Genomic DNA, 20,364 nt, shown 5'->3' on the forward strand with positions numbered 1-20,364 from the left:
CACTTCAAAGAGGCAAACAATGTTTATTCTCCACTGTGTTATAGCATTTGCATAGTAAGTCATGGATAAAACACATCACCTGTCCCCATTTCCATAGTCGAGACGGATGTGAAACGCAACTTCGCAAATCAAGCCCTAAAACTTTAAAGGCAGCTGATGTCTTTGAGTAGGGTCTAGTCAGAACCTCCAGCTGGGTGACAGGAATAAAATCATAAAATCTCTTCACCTCCAAGTCCCTCGCTCCCCGTCACCCTGTGTTTCAAAGCGCCCTGGCATCACCTGGCTGGAAGACGGGTCTCCCGGAGGTGATCCCTCCTTCCGCCCGACGTGGCGGACAGCTCTCCGGCTTGCCGGGCAGCGCCTCCCGGGGGGCTGCTTGCGGAGGGCAGCGGCGGGGGGAGCGGCCCCCGCCGTCCCCCTCCCCGTCCCCCTCAGCCGTCCCCATCGCGCTCAGGGGCTGGGACCCCGCGGGACGGCGGCGGCCCCACGCTCCGCGTCTCCCCTCCGCGCAAGACCCGCCTCGGCGGCTCGGGGCTGGGGCGAGGGCACCGGCGCTTGCAGGAGGAGAGGCGGGGCGGCTCCTCCCAGCACCAGGTATAAACCGGGGGGCTGCGGCGTAGGGAGCGGGCTTGCTCTGCGCCTCGCCCCCGGCTCCGGCGGCCGCAGCCGCGGGGCGAGCAGCACCGCGCCCGCTGGACAGCGCCGGCGGCTCCGCGGCAGCGGCACCCGCGGGGAGGCGGCGCCCCGGGGCTGCTGATGGCGGTCGCTGCCCCCCAGGCGCCGGGTCTCGCCCTCCTGCCCCCCCTCCCCCCCCGGAGGAGGGCTTGTCCAAAGCGCTGGAAAGCAGCGGCGCGGGATTTTTTATTCCCCACCCCCGCCGCGCTGCGCCGGCGGACGGTGCTTCCTCTGCATTTCTGAGGGGAGAAAACTCGGCAGAGAAAAAGGGGGAGGAAGACAGGCAGGAGGGAAAGGGGAGAAAGTTTGTTGGCTTGCGGAGAGGCGAAGCTTTCCAGTGATTCCCACTGCACTTTGCGCTGGAGACCTCCGGTCTGCCTGAAGCTGGAGGATGGAGGCAGAGCTGCCACCCGAGCTCACGGCAGTGCCCCTCGGGGGGAATAGGAGCACCCAGCTGGTGCCAGATACAGCCCTGCTGCCCGCGGCTCAGGCCACGGCCATGTTCACCATCCGCTGCGTGATCCCTTCGCTTTACCTGCTCATCATCACTGTGGGCTTGCTGGGCAACATCACCCTCATGAAGATCTTCATCTCCAACAGCGCCATGAGGAGTGTGCCCAACATCTTCATCTCCAGCCTCGCCGCCGGCGATCTGCTGCTCCTAGTGACCTGCGTGCCTGTGGATGCCTCCCGGTATTTCTCCGAGGAGTGGCTCTTTGGGGAGGTGGGCTGCAAACTCATCCCTGCCATCCAGCTCACCTCTGTTGGTGTCTCTGTCTTCACCCTCACCGCCCTCAGTGCTGACAGGTAGGAAAGCTTGGCTGCCCCTTCTCAGCCCTCTGTAGCTTGGGCTAAGGCTAGCTGGAGCTGGCATGAAAGGTAAAGCACCCCTCTGATAAGGTATCCCTGGTTTGCAGTCCCCTCATTCCAATCTGTGAGGTGCCCATACTTCTCCTTCCCTCACTGACTGGTGGTATTAACTTGAGTTAAAGGGTTTCTGGAAATGGGTGCGCCTGGGCCGCCAGCTTCCAGGCTGCCAGCTACAAGAACTGGGTTTAATGCTGTCTTCTGCACCTCTGGGATGGTCCTGTCACAGCCCATATACTGAAGTCTTATTCATTACAGAAAGGTTTTACACCCTAAGTATAGTCCATGACAAGCTGCAGTGATATGTCAACAGGCAGTGAGCAGCTTAAACCAAGTCAAGCACAGAGGTATTTTTAATAGATTTGTTTCTTTCTGCTGAGAAAGTAAGCGCGCGCGCGTGTGTGTGTATTTGCATCCTAACAGAACAGCAAGTTACCAGAGGTGACTGCCAGAACTAGTTAAGCGTCTGGGAATTTGGAGGCATCAAACTGTTCTATTACAATTGTCAGTCTTAAACTTTTAGTTCAAACTATCATTGTGGCTTCTTCTAACTTATAGAAAAGGGGGGAAAAAAAAGAAACAAAAATCCCCCAAAACAAACTTGAAAGTAACACTTACATCTCCAGTACTTGTCAAATTAGGAAGAAACAGAGCTGTCGCCCAAGTTTTTCCTCCCAATTAATACAAATGGGTACTTAAGGGATTTATAGCAACTGTACGGCTGTTAGACTGTGCTTCAGGCTCTGAAAGACAAAATCTTGCAGTGTAATTGGCAACCTGAAATTAAATGAAATTATCCTTCTTCCCTTATCTAAGCAAGTTTTTTTTTTTTTAGCCAGAAATGAAAATGTTTAATTCCTTCTCCGTGGGAATTACCCCATTTCCTTTTGTTGGAGTTTAAGCCAAACAAATGCATTACTTTGGTGCATGATGTAAAGGCTTGAGTTTAGTAGTGTAACTTCACACTTACAGTAAAGTTTCTTTAAAACTTTTAATCCTTTTTTTATAGAGTATAACTGTAATTGATTTCTTTTTTGTAGCCAGTTCAGTAAACCATTTGATTCCACCCGAGAGTAGTCTTCAGTGGCCATCAATTTCAGTGGTGTTTGAATCAGGACCTAAATAAAATACTTGTGTATAAAGACTTTGTAACTTATGAAAATGGATTATATTTTTGAGGAAGAGCTTGCAAAACATACCTCAAAGTGAACACCTATAACTCTCTGATTACCTCACTTAAAGAGTATGTCAAAAACTGTCCTTGGAGAGCCAAGCAAACCTTGCTGTTTTCTTTCTGCTCTATTTCCACTGTTTAGAAGCATGATTGTGGTATTTTATTTGAAAAGGGAAGAAGCTATTTGCAGAGGAGATCATATCTCTAGTGAAATATAGTGTGAGGGAATGCTAGTCATTTAATGATTAAATTTAAACATGTTTAAAGTAACTAATTTACTTTTTATATACCTTTGAGGCACTCATTGTTTGCTTTTTCCATATAATTTTGTATCCTTCTATTAATATCAGTAAAGATTCAAGAATTAATAATGCTGAATCCATTTACACTGCATGCATTTAGGCTCACACAACCTAGAAAACAGCTACAGATGGTGTGCTGTGACCATATAAGCTCATGATAAATACATTCCTCCAGCATTTTGGAGTCCACAGTGTATACAAATATCAGAAATTGTTATACTAAGAATTTAACAACTCTGTCTCTTTAACCTCTGCAGTTACATTTTCAGTTACTGTGAACAAAAAACATTTCTTTTTCAGTCAGAAGAGCAGCCACTGACTTCAACGACCAGTGTCTTATCTCCTAGGGACCCAAGTCACCTCTGAGTGAAGCTGGCTGGACTCTCAATGGAGTTTGGTTGGACTCAGGTCTACTTTTTTATACAACAGACACTTGTGTTGAACTAAAAGGAAGGCACTGCTGTGGAGGGGGTTTTGTTGCACTAATTTGTAGCCAGATCCTAATGTCTGTCATCTTGACTAGATTCGGTTATGCGGAAACTGTTCATGTAATCATGTCAGCAGCTCAGAAATGGTGGCAGCATCCTGCACCTAAGAGGTGATAAGGAAGTGAGGCCTGGCTGGGGGCAGTGTTAGCTCCAGATAAGCAAATCTAACGTAGGATGTTAGCAGTATGGAAGCAGTGATATCGCTAAAAAGGCTCCATCATAATCCAGTACATATCTGGTCTGTTATACGATATCTTCTCAGTGACCCCTTCTTTCACAGATAATGCTCAAAGTATGTTTTGATATATGTTCATTAAAGCCTTTTGTGCTTTTTAGTCCCTATTACCACAGGACTGTATAGAACTCGAGGCATTGATTACACTAAGGAACAGATTTATAAATATTTCGAGTTCTTTACAGTGTGCCTGTGTGAATTAGGATAAGGGAGGTTGTCTTGGTTTCCATAGTGTAATTAGTGCTATTTGTTTATGTGGAAATTCTGCATGGCAAATTACATGTATGTGATACACTTAACAGCAATGGCTACAGAAGCAATAAACTCTGAATGATCGTTACCTACAAACTGAAGCTATAAGGAAGAAAAAATAGTATTCATTACATATATATCTTTTCTAAACTTGCTTTATTTCTTATGGCTTTTTGTCACAGAAGTTTCTCTCAGCATCACTAGTGCTTTCAGTGTGACAAATGTGCACCTTCTATCTGGAAGCTTCATTACCTAGTACTGAGATTATCTGTTTTTTGATTTGGGTGATTTTTTGTGTACAAACATGATAAGTAATTTGTAACAGTGCTTCCCAGACTTCCCTAGAGCACACTTTCAGCTTGAAATTGGCAGCACACAGCTGATCTCCCCAAGGCTGCCCATCCCTATCCCAGGAATAGTAGCTGGTCCCATCGAACAGCCCTTCCCACCCTTGAGCTCCTGTGAGTCTGGCTGCCAGGGGTGGGTGGTGGTGCCCTGCTGTGGCCCCACACATTTTGGGGCAGAGATGGGTGGGAGGTCAGTGGCAGTGACCAGCAGAGACAATGCAGTGATGGCACTGGCGGTGCAGTGTGTTGGCATCAGAGGAGGGTGCAGTCGCCCTCTCCTCTGTGGTGCAGAAGGCGGCACAGGAGCAGTGCTGCTGAGCCAGCCTTCCCCTCTCACTGCCACACAGGAGATGTGCAGGGACAGCACCCCTGCTCCTCACGGCCACTGCTCCTATTGATTTTCCACTATTGTGGAGAAACCAGACCTGGTTTAAAAAAAAAAAAAAACCAAGAAAAAAACAGAGGGTGGATTACAGAAAGAGAAAACCTAATAATTACAGTGGATGACAAATGGAAAAAAGGAAGGCGATTGAAGGACAATGTACAAAACAAAAAAATAGGGAACTGAAGGGACCATAGGGAAGAAGACTTCCCATAGGACTCAGCACATCCTCAAAGTGCCCACAGAGCTGATGCGTGATGGCCAGGGGTGCATTTCCTAGAGGTGTGGAGGGACAAGGCAATAAAAATGGGTCTGCTGTCTAGCTTGATTCTCTAGGGGCCATGGACTGCAGTTTTGGCCAGGGCTAATGGATATTGATGAGAAAGTCCCAGGAACTGGTGTGGTCTTGGATAAGGAGGGTGAAAATAAAGAGGTGAGAGAAGAAGAGGAGAGGTGTAGCCAGAAGGACTGCAGCATGGCACACATGAACAAAGGTGTGCCAGCATCTCCTCACTGCAAAAATGACAGAAGCCAGGGATGAACCTGGCTTGAACTGTGCCTGATTTGAATCATCCCATGATCTTGTTCACTGCTTCAGGGAATGTTTTTCCAATTTATGTCCATAGTGGGCAATGCAGTTACCCCAGAGTGTAGACTGGCCTAGGGGGCTCCTCACCCTTTTTGCAGGGCTGCTTTGTGTCTGGGAAGGATTCTAGGGTAAGGAAGTGGAGCAAAAGTACAGAAAGTTGTTTCCTAGATGTCTTTCAGAGCTAGAGGGCTGAATGATGCACAAACCTTGGTGTGGAGAGGCGGCTGGAAAAGCTCAGGGGACAGTGGATTAAGAATGAGTGAGTGCTATGGTGTGCACCTCTGGCCATCACTGCATTATTGTGTATGCTGTTGAAGAGTAATTGTATCCGAAAAATGCCAAGCAAGCTCGGTTGAATAGACTTTGAAGGAATAAATGGCAGCTCCTCACAACAGCTTTAGATTTGTCCCACATAGTCTTTCCTTTTCTCTTTGTCTGTCATTTATGCTTCATTTTTATGTGATCTGTAAAAATAGGATTAAATTTAATTCTGCTACTTTTTCGAGATTGAATTTTCTTGCTAATGAAGGGTTTAAATGTGTTAGCTCAAATACAGTCCTGCTGCACTCTAATGAAGACAGTGAAGCTGAACAGTGGAGCAACTGGCCCTACTGCAATTGAAATAGCATCTCCTTTGTATTCTTCCTAAAAAGTGTGACAGAAAGACACCTTTGATGAGACACATACTTGATTAACCAGGTAACAAAGTTATTTTTAATTAGTGCCTTGACTCCTTTCCTGTATCTCAATAACAAAGGAGTTTGAAAATTTAAATTCATATTTAAATAGCTAAATACAGTGCCTGAGATGCTTAAAATGTATCCTATAGATTTGAATAGCTAAACTATTTGATCCTTTTTTGTTTGTTTTATTATTTTTATTTATTTGCTTTAACTTTGGAATATTGCAATCTGTATTTTTAAAAGTGTAAAGAGACTCAAAAACATTTTGTGCAACTTTAGTATCTACATGCTGACTTCTGACTATAGCTGATGATAAAAGCCATTCTGGTTCAATTTGCTTGCATACTGTCTCCTACTTTTTGGGGGACTCAGGAAATATTTTGAAGACATTCAGGAGTGTGAAAAGGTACCCTAGTAACTACTTTAGGATTTTTCATTAGTAAAATCACTCTTAATAAAAATTTTTTTCCTCTTCTTCAGAATTTATTTGAAGTTTCTTCTTTTGTTATGTCAGGTGCTGATTCAGGCTGAAGTATAGTGATTGGAGACCTCTAAAATCCTCATTTCTTACTACGTATAGTGAGTAGGTGAAGCAGGAAAGTGGACATGATTTCCTTTTGAGCTTTAATAGTTGACATTCAGGGACTAAAGAGCCTCGACAAGGAAAGTGGTATTAAATGACATCCTGAAAATTGCCTGTAATTAACCAAAGAATAAAGAAAAAATAACCAAAGGTAAAATGAAAGACTATCTGTATAAGAGAAAAACAATGCCTTGACTGTATATAGTAGATGGGAGAACAAAATTATATAGGATGAGTAGAACTATGAATTCTATAAGTATATCTCTTAGAAACCCGAACACTTGAGGTAAATGTATTGAATAAATGACTTAGTGAAGTGCATTAAAAGAAATGATGGTCCAGATATTTCTCTCACTGTAGGCTGTAGCAGTGTGGTTGTAATTATGCGATAACAGGCAAAACAAAATAAATTAAAGAGAGATTGGGCAAGCTTTGTCTCTCTCATTTTTTTCAGCTCACCCTTTAGTTTATATGTGCAAACTTGACTGAAAAAATAAAGCTTGCCAGAACACCTTTGATGAAACTCTGACATACTTTGTCAGGAGCAATCCTTTTTGTCAAGTTAAACAGTGAAGCCTGTCCTCACCTATCCCCACCCCAAAATGTTCCAGTTAATTTGTATCCATTCCATACAGCTAAAAGGGATATGATAGAAAATATTCTAGAAAGAAAAAATGGATGGGGAAAAAAACCACGCAACAATACAGGAGAAATTTTATATCTGGGGTAGATTAAGGAATTACCTATTTCAGGGTAAGTTTGTCCAAGTCATGCAATTCAAGTAAGTTGTTGGAGAAGTTCCTCTTGTGACCATCTTTACACAGCTGAAAATGATTTCTCAGCAAATAACACTTTCCTCCCAAGTTAGGCAATTTTTTCTCAAGCTTCATACAGACACACACATCTGTTAATCTCCTGCCTTTGTGCATGTGTCCTGTGTGTGCTCCTCAACTAATACGGAAACAGCTTAGTCCTGAGGATGGCGAAGTGAGAAATGGCTGTGGTGTTTATCCTAGTCATTGATCAATGCGATGCCTGTGTTGTGCTGGCAGCAGCCAACTTTGCTTTGATTAATGCAAATGCCAGTGTCCAATAGCCTTTCATAGGTTGCAACCTAAACCCTGAGAAACTGTTACAAAACCATTCCTCCTGTTTCCCATTTCTTTGATCAGTTCAGTAAAAGCCTGTGCCTGTGGCAGACAAAATAGCTGCTAAACAGCAGATCCAGTTGCATTCTTAACAAGCAGGCCTGAACATAAATCTTCATACATTTATTTTGTTTGTCTCTCCCCATAACATGGTAGACAATTCCCTTATGTATTACATTGCAATGAGTTTGTCCAAATTGGACTGTAGGAATCCTCAAGTCTGCATTCAGCAGGTCCTCAGAAATAACGTCAAAGATCAAATATCCTCTACCAATGCTCTCTCTGTGGAAAAGATTTCACATGTTTTCTGTGATGATAAATTTGTTAGAGAATAAATAATAAATATCTTTTATATATGTGCAGAGTGATGGATCTCTCAAATATCCTTCCCAAAAGGGACAATTTCATTGAATCCTGATTTTAAATAGTTTAATTATAGAAGAACTGGTGTATTTCTCATACGGGTTTTGCTGCGGGACCATTCTTCCAGACTATATATTCCTAGTGCTAAATTCTTCTTGTCTTTTTATATGTACTAATGAAACAAGGCATATGCAGTCACAATCCATGTGTACCTCCACTAGTAACTTCTAAATCCATGCCAAGATTCAGCCCAATTTGACAGCGTGATTACAAATAACAAGCAAGTTCTTACAAGTTCATGAAATTTGTGGAAGGTAGGAGGAAAACTACTTTGGTGTCCATTGAAGAGAAGTGTGTTTTGGAATTAACTTGGTACAACTTGTCAGATGTCAGAGAAAATAACCAAGAGACAAACAACCCATGCAAACCTTGGTGTAATTAGTTCTGCTGCATGTAGGTTTAATTGTATATTTCCAGCATTGTATGAGTACAAATAAAATTATGGTGTGTGTATGAATATGAGAGAAATGGATTATTCTGAGATGTTATCATTCTGTCTTGTATGATTTTGTCCTTCACATGACTATCCCAAGTATTGTTTCATTTTTCCAACTAATTTTTTGATAGGGTTTTTTTTTGACATAGTCTCATGTTTGTGCTTTGGCTCCAAGTTTGTTTGATTGTATTTTAAGGATTGCTATATTAACTTCTTCCTCTGTGATTTTTTAATGTTCCTTTTTTCACTATGGCTTGTACTTGGTTTTTTCCATCTACATCGATTTAAATGGAAAATTACAACAGAAGTTGCAAATGAAATTGAACTGGAAACAAGTTTAAAAGTGACAGAGTGGAGCCTTCCAAATTGTGATACTAGAGCAAATAAATGAAGTTGCAGCTTTCTGAACTTAGAGATTTGGGGTCTAGCTTCTCAGATGGTAAAATCTAAGTCTGTTCCAGATACCTTAATAGAGGTTTGGTTATTTAATTCTTCCTGGCTTGTATCATTTCTGAAAATCATCTGACTATTTAATGTTCTCCTCAATAGTTATGTTGTCTGCCATGGCATGGACTATTACTGAATTATTCAAGGAAATGGGAGGAATGATTTTGTAACAGCAACAATTTTATAAAGGTAAACTGGCACTGAGCATATGCTACACCTGGGATTTCTGCTTCCAGGCATTTTAGTTTCTGTAACTGATATTTTTATTGACCTTCTGCTCCAGCAGTGATGATTTTATGAGATCTTCTTCATTCAAGTATGTGAGGATATCATTGCTGGAGTCATGCAGTAAGCATATGGTGGGTATGCAGATAAGCATGCATCTTGTCTCATCGATCTAAAGGCAGGTTTATCAATGGGATTTGGATCAAGCCCATTTGGGGAAATGTTTCTCTTTCCTCAACTGCTTTGACCCTTCAAGATTCAGAATATAAACTCTAAAAGAGTAAGACGAGGTTAGGTGTGGTTTTCTAAGATTTTTTTTTCTTACAATAACATTATAGTGAGGAAGAAGTAATATGACTAGAAGGAGAACAGAACACTAGGGGACAAAGCCAAACAGTACGTAAGCTCATCTAGGCTACATATTGCAATGCCTACTCTCTAACCTAGGTGTTGACCTTCCCCTCCTCATGTCCACCCCTTGTGAGCAGAATCCAAAATCCATAATTCCAAATTAGTGTTGGAATGACTAAATGCTCCAGAAAGGCAATAAAAGCCAAGAGAACACACATACTAAGCTGCCATATACTTCCCAGTGGGAAATGGTAAATCCAAGGGTTTGTATGATGCAGCCTGGTAAGAAGAAGGTTCTCTGCTCATTGAAGAAATGTTAATTTTGAGCCACTGCCTAGCAGGCCTGGGCAAAGACCCCTGGACACCCTGGCTGAATGAATGCTCCATTTTGTTCTTGGAGAGGCGGGTACCAGAGCTGCCTTTGCCACAGCTGTTTTGTGAAGGCTAGTGACTTCAATGTGCTCCAGCCATTGTTTAAACATAACTTTGAGATCAGGCTCCTCAGGTTTGCTGTGCTTAGTTTCAGGATCCTAGTGAAGCTTAGATACAAACTGAGTAGGTCTGGTCAGGGGAGCTTCCAGAATGCGCAGCAGGGGAAATACAGCTACTTGCATAATTTAAAAGTCAGGAAAGAAGGGGTGCAGCAGGCCAGGGTAGGCCAGCCATTGTGTGAAGCTGTTGGGTGGTGTTCTTGGGACCAGGCACCTGAAAGTGTGTGTTTTTGCTATGCACATACATTCATATGGAGATATATATCTATGTATATATTTGTATATATATGCACACAAACATATTCAACAGTGCCGAAACATAGGCCTGAGCACTGGAAGTCAACCACTTGTCAAACTGCTAGAGCAGCCCGTGGTGTGGTTTTGACCTGGGTCAATCAATATTCTCCTAAACATTCTCTAGGCATGATTCAGGATTAAACACAAGCCCAGGGGCCATTACCAAAAAAAGTGTAAACTGCCTATCTTGTCTGGATGTGGTGGTCTCATATTGGGAGACTAAAGAGTGTAATGGGATGGTCATGGGTGTCCAGCCAGTGCCACCTGGCCTCCAAGAATAGGCTCTGGCACTGTTTAGCTTGCTAATATAGATGTAGAATAAGTTTTTGTCAGATTTGGCTCCTGGTTGCCTTCTCCCCCTTTCTCTTCTCTTCTCTTCTCTTCTCTTCTCTTCTCTTCTCTTCTCTTCTCTTCTCTTCTCTTCTCTTCTCTTCTCTTCTCTTCTCTTCTCTTCTCTTCTCTTCTCTTCTCTTCTCTTCTCTTCTCTTCTCTTCTCTTCTCTTCTCTTCTCTTCTCTTCATTCAGTAGAAACTTACAGAAACTGCAACTCTGCTGAAGACATTTATCTGTCTTAAGATATGTAAAAATGAGTTCATCAGTGACTTGCCATTATCAGGCTTAAATATAAATCTACTGTGCATACTGGCATATATGAACTCTTCTGAATAATAGTCAGTGAAACAATTTACTATTACTGCTCTCAGGAGGAGAATTGAACAAATCATGAATGGTACTTTTAACTAATGCAGTTGTAAATAAATGGGCTTAGACAGTAGGACTAAAAAGCCAGGTTGCAGGCAGTGAGCTACCATTGCAAGATTTGTACTAGCTTGTAAGAAATATAGTTAGCTAATGTGAAGTGAATAGCAAGAGAAAGAAGTTGCAAGAGAAGAAAAAATGAAAAGGAAAGAGAAAATTTATACTCTGAAATGCTGGGTGGACAAAACAGGTAATATAGCTCATGCAGAAAAAAAACCCCAAACCATCCTGGGAAACTTACGTTTTGATTCTTTTCAGGGTGGAGAAATCATCATCCAAAAGACTAAATCAGGTGTTTTTGTTGAAGCATTATTGATAGTTTTTGGCTCAACAGAGCATATTTCTATAGAGGGGAAAACTTTTTCCACTTAGGAAAATCTTAGCATTTTCCCCCTGAGAAACACAGAATGCATGCCATTGACATTAATTTTAATTGTGTTTACACATGGTCTGCCAGTCTTCATTTCAAACACTATTCATTATATTTAGCTGTCAGACCTTGAACTGTGTTGTGAAAGAAGTTCCCACAACACTGGACATCAAATGATTCCACATTGTTTTCAGCTAAACTGTTCTCCTCCTACAGCTGGACACGATATTAGTATTTTTAACAAATATTAACCATACAGCCATGTTTCCTATTTAGATATATTTTTATCTTTTTATATTGTTAAGCTAAATGCTGTCTTTTTGTGTTTGAATTCTTCCTGTAATGACACAATAAAATGCTAACATAGGAATGGTTTTGATAAATGACTCTAATTTGCAGGAAATGCAGTACAATGACACAGCAACATCACTTAAAACAGAAGCTTTATAATAAAGCCAATGATACCAACCCCTCCAGCTCCAGGATTAAAATGCAAGTTAAATCAAAGCAGTATGGAGCTGCCCTGCTTGAATTAAATCTCTCCTTGGTTTATGACACTTCATTATTATACTTATTTATTTGCATTGGGATGGCATGTAGGAAACCGGGTGATAAATTAGGATCCTATTTGTAGTAGGTGCTATATGAACAGGAACAAGAACAAAGTCCCTGACCTGAAGGGTTTTTAAATACAGACAACGCAAGGTACAGAAACAAAAGGGAAAGGAAATATTGAAGCAATTCTGGTTAGAATGGTAGGCTGTAATCATAGTTTAGTGGCTGCCTGAGTATTGGCTAGTTGTTTAGGTTTTTCTTTTTCATTTGTTTTTGAAGGGCGTCACAACAAAGTACTCTAGAAAAAGAGGTAGCACTGCAATAGAGGGACAGCTTAGGACTAATCATGAAGCAGGTTCTTTTGAAATCAAGTGTGTGGGAGGGAAATAGCATTGTGGACTCAGCAGAGACAAGAATATATCTTCCCATACTAACTGGCAGATGAGAAATACCTTTGTGAAGGCCTTTGAAAACAAAGATGGGGAGGAGTAGGTAAACTATACTGGAGTTTAGAAGGTAGCAACATGTTATAACTCTGGAAGAAGAGGTTATCCTTTCTTTCATCAATGTTTTTTTGGGTTGTGTGGAAGGGAAGAGATTGCTTTATAATGAAAACACACTATACAAACAAAACCAGTATCTGCGGGATAGGTCATTTTGTGCTTGTGTCTGTTGGCAGAAACCACAGCTCCAAAGAAAGGAAACTTATTATAAAAGTATTTCCTGAGTTGGGATGCCTTTGTCAGCAGTGATAATTATAGAGGATGTAGGAAGACAGAATTTACATGAAGGCTTTTAATTAAAACCAAATGCATATTTATAATTATTTCCTGATCTTCATGGCAACCTATGATTTTCTTTTTTCATCAGTGAAGTAAAGGAAAAGATGGATTTTGCTTACTAATTTGACTAAATAATTTGCACCTTTACCCTGATTTACTAGTGTTGTTTATTGATAGAAAACATGCACTTTGTAATTTGAATGTTTGGTGGTGTGTTTTAGCTTTGCACTGGTTTTAGACAAAGGAAGAGGCTGGGTATTCATTTTGGGAACACTTCTAATTTCACGCGGTTTACATTTGATTTTATCTGTAACCTGTCTCTTTCTACTCTATATCCTTTCAGAGATATAAACAAGAAGACAGATTGTATAAAGCACTTAGTGCCTTTTCCTTCCCATTGACACCAAGTACTGTGCAGGGCTGAGTCCTAGGAAGAAGAATGCCATCTTGTAGTTAGCTGAAGTAGAAAGTAGAATTTTGATAGGATTAAAGAAAAAGTTTTTTGGGCTGAACCCAGCTGCTCTTGTGAAAAAGGGCACTCTGCTCCAATGCTTTCCAACTTGGAATCAGTTGTAGCTCAGGGGAAGGCATGTTATTTGCTGAAACAGCAATATATGCCAAGGTACAAATATATGCCACATTTTCTGCTAATGTAAAGGCTTCTGAAAAGGTCTCCCATTTAGATATTAACCATATTGGACTGGATGATCTTAAAGGTCTTTTCCAACCTAAACAATTCGGTGATGATTCTATGATAACAAATGCTGCTGAAACAATATATTGTACACAGTCACTGTCTTGGGGGACAGGACTGTGGTCAAAATAGTTGCAATGGGAAAAGAGAGGGAAAAAACCTCTGTAGTACGAAACATGATTTTTATCCAGTGTCCTCCCCCCGGCAAAGTCCCCAAACCAGCTCTTCTCCAACAATGTAATGTTTTAAAGAAATGAGCAGATGTGAGGACTTGACGTCACCTCAGTTGAATGAAATGAAATGAAATGAAATAGAAGGTCTGTCTTCATGTAATGAAATCAAGGCAAACAGCAATAGGAAGCAAATTATTGAATAATAAGGTCACAGTTTGTGCTGGAGAGTTTTCATGCTTTGTGCAGAAGCTTCTATCCTTCCCATGGCAGTATAAAGGATTTCTTTACACCTTGGTGTCCAGGGAGTTTCTCACTGTGTGTTAGAAGAAATAGTAAACATAAATTAACAGAGACAGTTTATTGACTTTAGTTTTCTACTCTGTAATAACTGTGAAGACACAGTAAAAATCCTCTCTCTGAATTCAGAGAGCTTATGAACATAAATATCCATAAAGAGGACTCCAAGGCACATTTTGACTCAAATATTCTCTGAAGAAAAAATTTGCTAGAGTACCAAGACAGTGCTCTGCTCCAGACATGTTCATGGCATAGCCATTTCCACTGATGGTTTCCAGCAAACTCATAACTTGCTGCATGGGTGTCGTGGTTTAGCCCCAGCCAGCAACCAAGCACCATGCAGCCGCTCGCTCACTCCCCCTACCCCGATGGGATGGGGGAGAGAATCGGAGGAGTAAGAGTGAGAAACACTCCTGGGGTGAGATAAGAACAGTTTAATAATTGAAATAAAATAAAGTAAAATAATAATAATAACAATATAATAATAATATACAAAGCAAGTGATGCACAATGCAATTGCTCACCACCCGCCGACCGATACCCAGATGGTTCCCGAGCAGCAATCGCTGCTCCCTGGCCAACCCCCCCCCAGTTTATATGCTGAGCATGATGTCATATGGTATGGAATAGCCCTTTGGTCAGTTTGGATCAACTGTTCTGGCTGTGCCCCCTCCCAGTTTCTTGTGCGCCTGGCAGAGCATGGGAAGCTGAAAAGTCCTTGACTAGCATAAGCAGTACTCAGCAACAACTAAAACCATCAGTGTGTTATCAGCATTCTTCTCCTACTAAATCCAAACCACAGCACTATGCCTGCTGCTAGGAAGAAAATTAACTCTATCCCAGCTTAAACCAGGACAATGGGGATATAGCTTTTATCTGCAGTTCCTCAAACATCTGCTCAAGGTCTTGAGAGGTTGTGACACACCTGTCAGGACCTGCAAATCAGCCATAAAGGGTATTTGGGATCACAACTCTATTTCTCAACATTCCATTCAGCAAGTATGTTATATTTTGCCATAATCTAACCCTCGGGATGTATTTAGACACCTGTTCATACCCATACATATTTATATTTGTATATGCATGTATACGTACCTACATGCACAGATAAGGAGTTTTATCACCAAGTACAGACATCTAAGTTACAGTTCTTCTCACTCTAAGCTCATTGTATAGCTAACAGAGAGAAATAAGCACCTCAGAGGGTGATTTAATGCACTTAAAACCTGATTCACCCTTTGAAAGTACATCCCCACTGACTAGAAAGATCTTAACATGAATAAAATTATGTACCTGGAGTATGAATCTCTCCTGACTCCCTTCTACCTGTTAAACTTTTCTTTAGATGTTTAAGTAAAAATCATTTTTCCATTTCTCAAAACTTCTGCAATTTCCAAAAAAACCCTCACCCATCCCAAATCAATCAAAACTAGAAACAAATAACTGAAGAAGCAAAAAAAGGGAGAACATCAGATAAAGCAACCCTCTGCATTACCAGAGCTTAGATAAACTGAAGTGTTTTGCTTTATGTTCAGTTTTTAATAAAAACATTAAAATATAATTTACTTACCTTTTGAAAAGAAATGTTTTCAAAATAAATTCAATATCTAAGCAAACATTAAGGTATCCTTGAAGTATTTTTCTCAAAGTATATTTGGCCTTCTAAAGCTGTCCTTTTCTTGTGGTAAGTTTCATTTTGTACCACCTTCTGCAACAATTTATTTTTAAATAAAAGAATTCCTGTCCAGAGTCTACTTGTATTCATTTATTTTACTTTGCTGTAGTGTGATACTTCCATTCTCTGCAATACTTACTGTCTTCATTGTAATGGTTATGAAATTATCAGTTCTGTAAAGGTTTGTATGTAGTCATATATTATTAGACAGTTTCCCAAAACGCGCTACAGAACAGCAGCCTCCAATTGTTTATGTGGAAATGTTTACTTTAAGAGTTTAATACTTCTGCACAGGCCATTGGGAGTCATTCCTGCCTGACTTTATGAAGATGCTTATATTCCAGGCATTACAGTCAGGGCAGTATATCTGCGTGCGGAAAGGTGCTGGGGTGGAAAGGCAAGAGCCACCACAGCAGAAGTTGTTGCTGGTCTGGCAAGAGGTGGTTAATGCTGATTACTGCCCTGTGCTCCCACAGGGCTGGTGGAGTCTGAGAGTGGGAAATCTGTGGTGGCGGGCAGGAGGGAGTCCTGGGCTGCGGGAGCTGAGGAAGGTAACAAACTCGAGCGTGCATGCGCTGGTATGAGAGTGAGGTTGAAGTATGGAGGTAGGATGTGCATTTGTTGTGGATTTGCTGGGAGGATTTGGGGAAAGAAAGAGTGGAGTCATGGCGGCTTCTGTGCTTTCACCAGGCTAGCACAGAACGGGCACCTACAGCCACAGGTTCTATCCAGGGCTCCTTTTGCCACCTCTGGTAGGTACATATGCAGATGAAGCTAGAGATTTACAGAAGGAAATTTAAGAAAGATTACATACCTGTTGACATTTCAAATAAGAACAAAACATGACATTATTTTAATCAAAGGTATGAATCACATGTTGAATTTGAAAAGATAACTTTTAATTTGCATCTGCATTTTGATCAATTTCAGGTACAAAGCAATTGTAAATCCCATGGACATCCAGACCTCCAGTGCAGTGCTATGGACCTGTGTTAAAGCCATTTCCATCTGGGTAATCTCCATGCTCCTGGCGGTTCCTGAAGTGGTGTTCTCTGAACTGGCCCACATCAATGACACGAATAATGTCACTTTCACAGCATGCATACCATACCCCATGACGGATGATATGCACCCAAAGATCCATTCGGTGCTGATTTTCCTTGTGTATTTCCTTATCCCTCTTGCCATTATTAGTATCTACTACTATCATATTGCAAAGGGTTTAATAAAAAGTGCTCACAACATCCCTGGAGAATACAGTGAGCATTCCAAAAGACAGGTAAGCAACTTGCTTTTTACGTCCTGATGAAAGATTTGTGTGCTGTATACACTTATAAATGAAAGTGCAGGGACTATAACATCCAAATTGTTGGATTTCACAGAGGATTAATTCAGTTTCCACATGCATGAACTAAGCCGAGGATTATCTGAAAAATCTCCTTGTATCCACAATTACTCGGTGGTAAGACCAGTATGTAAATGAATGTGAGCAAGGAAAAACATAAATTGAATGTCATTGATGCATATTCCTAACAAGAAATAGGATAGGTATTTGTGTTTGTATGTGGTGTTAGTGTAGTACTTCTGTTCTTACCGAGGAACAATGTTTTTGTAGTTACTGCTAGTGGCTTCACCTATGTCTATAGGCAGCCATTTTGGGAAGAAATCTTCCATGAACTTTTTGAGAATTCTCTCTGTTTTATTTGTGATTGGAAATGAAAAAAATTGACACAGGCAGGGAAAATTTTTCATAGGGGATCTAAGGTTCTTAGACCAACGAGTGCTGAGAATATGAACACAGAGTAGGAACTGATTCTTTTTTGGCTTTCTCAGTAGACCTTTCTTGGATACAATCCTGAACTCACACTTTTCTAATATCCCTTCTATTATAGATGCTATAAAACTTTCAGTATAGGTTCTGCATACCTTTGAGACAAAGCATTTTAAAATGCTGTACAAAGCCAGCTTCCCTGTAAGGCACAACAAGTGATAAGATACCAACAGGCTGTTCATTAGCAGGAACATTTATATATACAAACAGCTTTTGCACTGAAAGTGCCTCAACCACTGTACAAAAGCATTAGTATTGGTAGAGAAAAATACTTTTGCTCATTAAAACGATTTTGGAGGGTCTTCTCTGCCAATATTTTAGAAAATATGTTTATACTCACTGAAATCTCTTTGCGTATACAGCATGTACGTATTCTTTTAAAAAGAAAGACCACATTCCCTCATGTCCTTTTTGCTCAGCATTTCATTTCTACTCTAGCCTGTTTCTTGTCAAAAATGCATACATATTAACACTTCATGTATTATTTTATTTTCCTGTGAAATATAGAGAGCCTTTTGGCTGAACCCTCAGGATGGAAACAATATTTAATTTATATCAGATTTCTGAACCCACATGTATTTTCAAAGTAAGAACATATTTTTTGATTCTACTTAGTTTTTTTCTTTTTGTTAATCTATGAGGCTCAGAAGAATAGAAAATTCCAGTGTACTTACATATCTCCCAGCAGGAGGAAGTAAATTCAGACTATTGCTATCAACTCACATTTCTTTAGGCCATAGCGCCAAAGTGTAATATTCACCCTATATCTCTATACCTTTTAATCTGCCTTTGCAATCTGTCTGAGTGCAAATCGTACCAAATTGGAATGGTAGATTTTTCCCATCTTTTGTGAATTCCCCACTGGTTTTGGTTTAGACAGAGCCAAGAAAACTACTTACAGATTTATTTCACAGATTTTGAAACCCTGTTAGAATAAAATCACTTGAATTTTTCAGGTTAAAATTGATAGCCAATTGAGCAAAACCAGAAAACTTTCCTGCCTCTGCAAAAGTCTGGTACCTGACATAAATAATAAATCTCTTGGGAGGAATATGTAGAAAGTTTCTGCCTCCCTATGGTGCCTTCCACATGGCCAGTTTCCCTCCCTCTCTCAGTTTGGAACTACTGTGTACGCTCATTTCATCTCAACTTTTCAGCTACTCTCAATAACTACATTGTAATCCAATTATACTTTAGCACTGCAATTAAGGTACATTTCTTTCATGTCATTGTTGAAGATTAACTGAACCTTTCACCTTACCCTGGAATTAAGATGCTTCAGACTGTGCAATGCAGTTTTGGTGGTTTGCCTAGGAGAGAGGCGCAAGCTGAGGCATTTCAGGCAAAATAATGGGATATAAGTACCATCATATAACTAACACCCTAGCAATGTCTCTACATTTCACTCACAATGTCTCTACATTTCAAAGCCAATGGTTTCTAAACAGCTTTCTAACGAAAACTAAGTTTCAAGCCAAGCACTGAGATCTCATCAGAAAAGGCTATGTTTCATGGCATCCTTTGGTGAGTGCTTTCAGGCTAAAAGTCAATGTTTACTTGGGTCACGAATCACTCTTGCTGCATATATCATATAGAAGGAGCAACCTTCTGTAACTGCAAACAGCTAGGGTCTGTCACTGAAAGTAAACTGAAAGTGGGAAAGGAAAGTAAATGACATAGAAAAAGTAATTCAGTCCCTGAAGGAAGCACTTTTACTGGCCTTATTTATGATAGTTGTAAAAGCTAATATAAAGCAAAATGCTACATGTTTTAATTAAGTCTGTTATGTGGAGTAGTTCTATTTGTTGTTGTTCATTTGGGTTCTCTTCATCTTTTTAGATGGAAACTCGGAAACGTCTGGCAAAAATTGTTCTAGTTTTTGTTGGCTTCTTTGCTATCTGCTGGTTTCCTAACCACGTGCTATACATGTACCGATCTTTTAACTACAATGAGATTGATCCATCGACAGGACATATGGTTGTTACCTTAGTGGCCCGAGTGCTAAGCTTCTGCAACTCTTGTGTCAACCCATTTGCACTGTATTTTCTCAGTGAGAGTTTTAGAAGACATTTCAACAATCAGCTTTGCTGCAGGAGGAAAGCTCAGCAAGAGAGATCTGCCAGCTACTTGCGCAACTCTTCTGCCATTCAAATGACTTCCCTGAAAAGCAATACCAGGAACACAGTGACTAGCATGACACAACTGAATGGGCACAACTTGAAACAAGAAATGTCATTATGATTTAATAGTTGTGATTTTTGACTGTGGAACAAATTTGAACTTTTTCTTTGCAGTTTGTAACTTACTTTTGGCTCTCATACTCTTAGACTGTCTGAGTCTTCAGCACAGAGGATCTGTTAAAGTCTAGCCAGTCTGAGGTTATTTCACACCTAGTCTTTTAGATAGAAGTGAGGAGTACATTTTATTGAGAAAACAAAACTGACTGGCTTCATATTGTACTTTAAAGGAGATGCTAATGTATGCTTAACATATAAGAAAAGAAAATAATTAATATTAGTGTAGCTGATCTAACATTGCTTTAAAAAGTATAGATTTTCTGATCTGAAAAATATGTATTTTTAACTGAATATTGATTCAGGCTTATGTCTTACTCTGATAGATTTTGCATGATTTTAGCTGTGCTGTGTGTACAAGCATTGCTTATTAAGACTGGTAGGCATTTTTTGAACCAATTAAGGAGCCAATGCAATGCATAGATTCTAGTTTCAGATAAAAAAATATTCAAGTATTGAGTGCCAGATCTTTACCTCATTTAAATCCACCTTGTTTTTTCACTTTGGTAGACATACAGATGAGAATTTACTTTTTGGGG

At 40.5% G+C, this 20,364-nt stretch overlaps 1 protein-coding gene across 1 annotated transcript; it reads left to right on the forward strand.

Moving 5' to 3' along the window:
- Positions 1 to 1,066: 1,066 nt before the first annotated feature.
- On the forward strand, positions 1,067 to 19,772 carry NMBR (neuromedin B receptor). The gene is made up of 3 exons (XM_075708099.1): positions 1,067 to 1,482; positions 16,631 to 16,979; positions 19,371 to 19,772. Exons 1-3 carry the CDS (start codon positions 1,067 to 1,069, stop codon positions 19,770 to 19,772), a joined length of 1,167 nt encoding a protein of 388 aa, XP_075564214.1.
- Positions 19,773 to 20,364: the final 592 nt, after the last annotated feature.

The sequence above is a fragment of the Pelecanus crispus genome, chromosome 3 (genome assembly GCF_030463565.1).
Source record: "Pelecanus crispus isolate bPelCri1 chromosome 3, bPelCri1.pri, whole genome shotgun sequence".
NCBI lineage: Eukaryota > Metazoa > Chordata > Aves > Pelecaniformes > Pelecanidae > Pelecanus > Pelecanus crispus.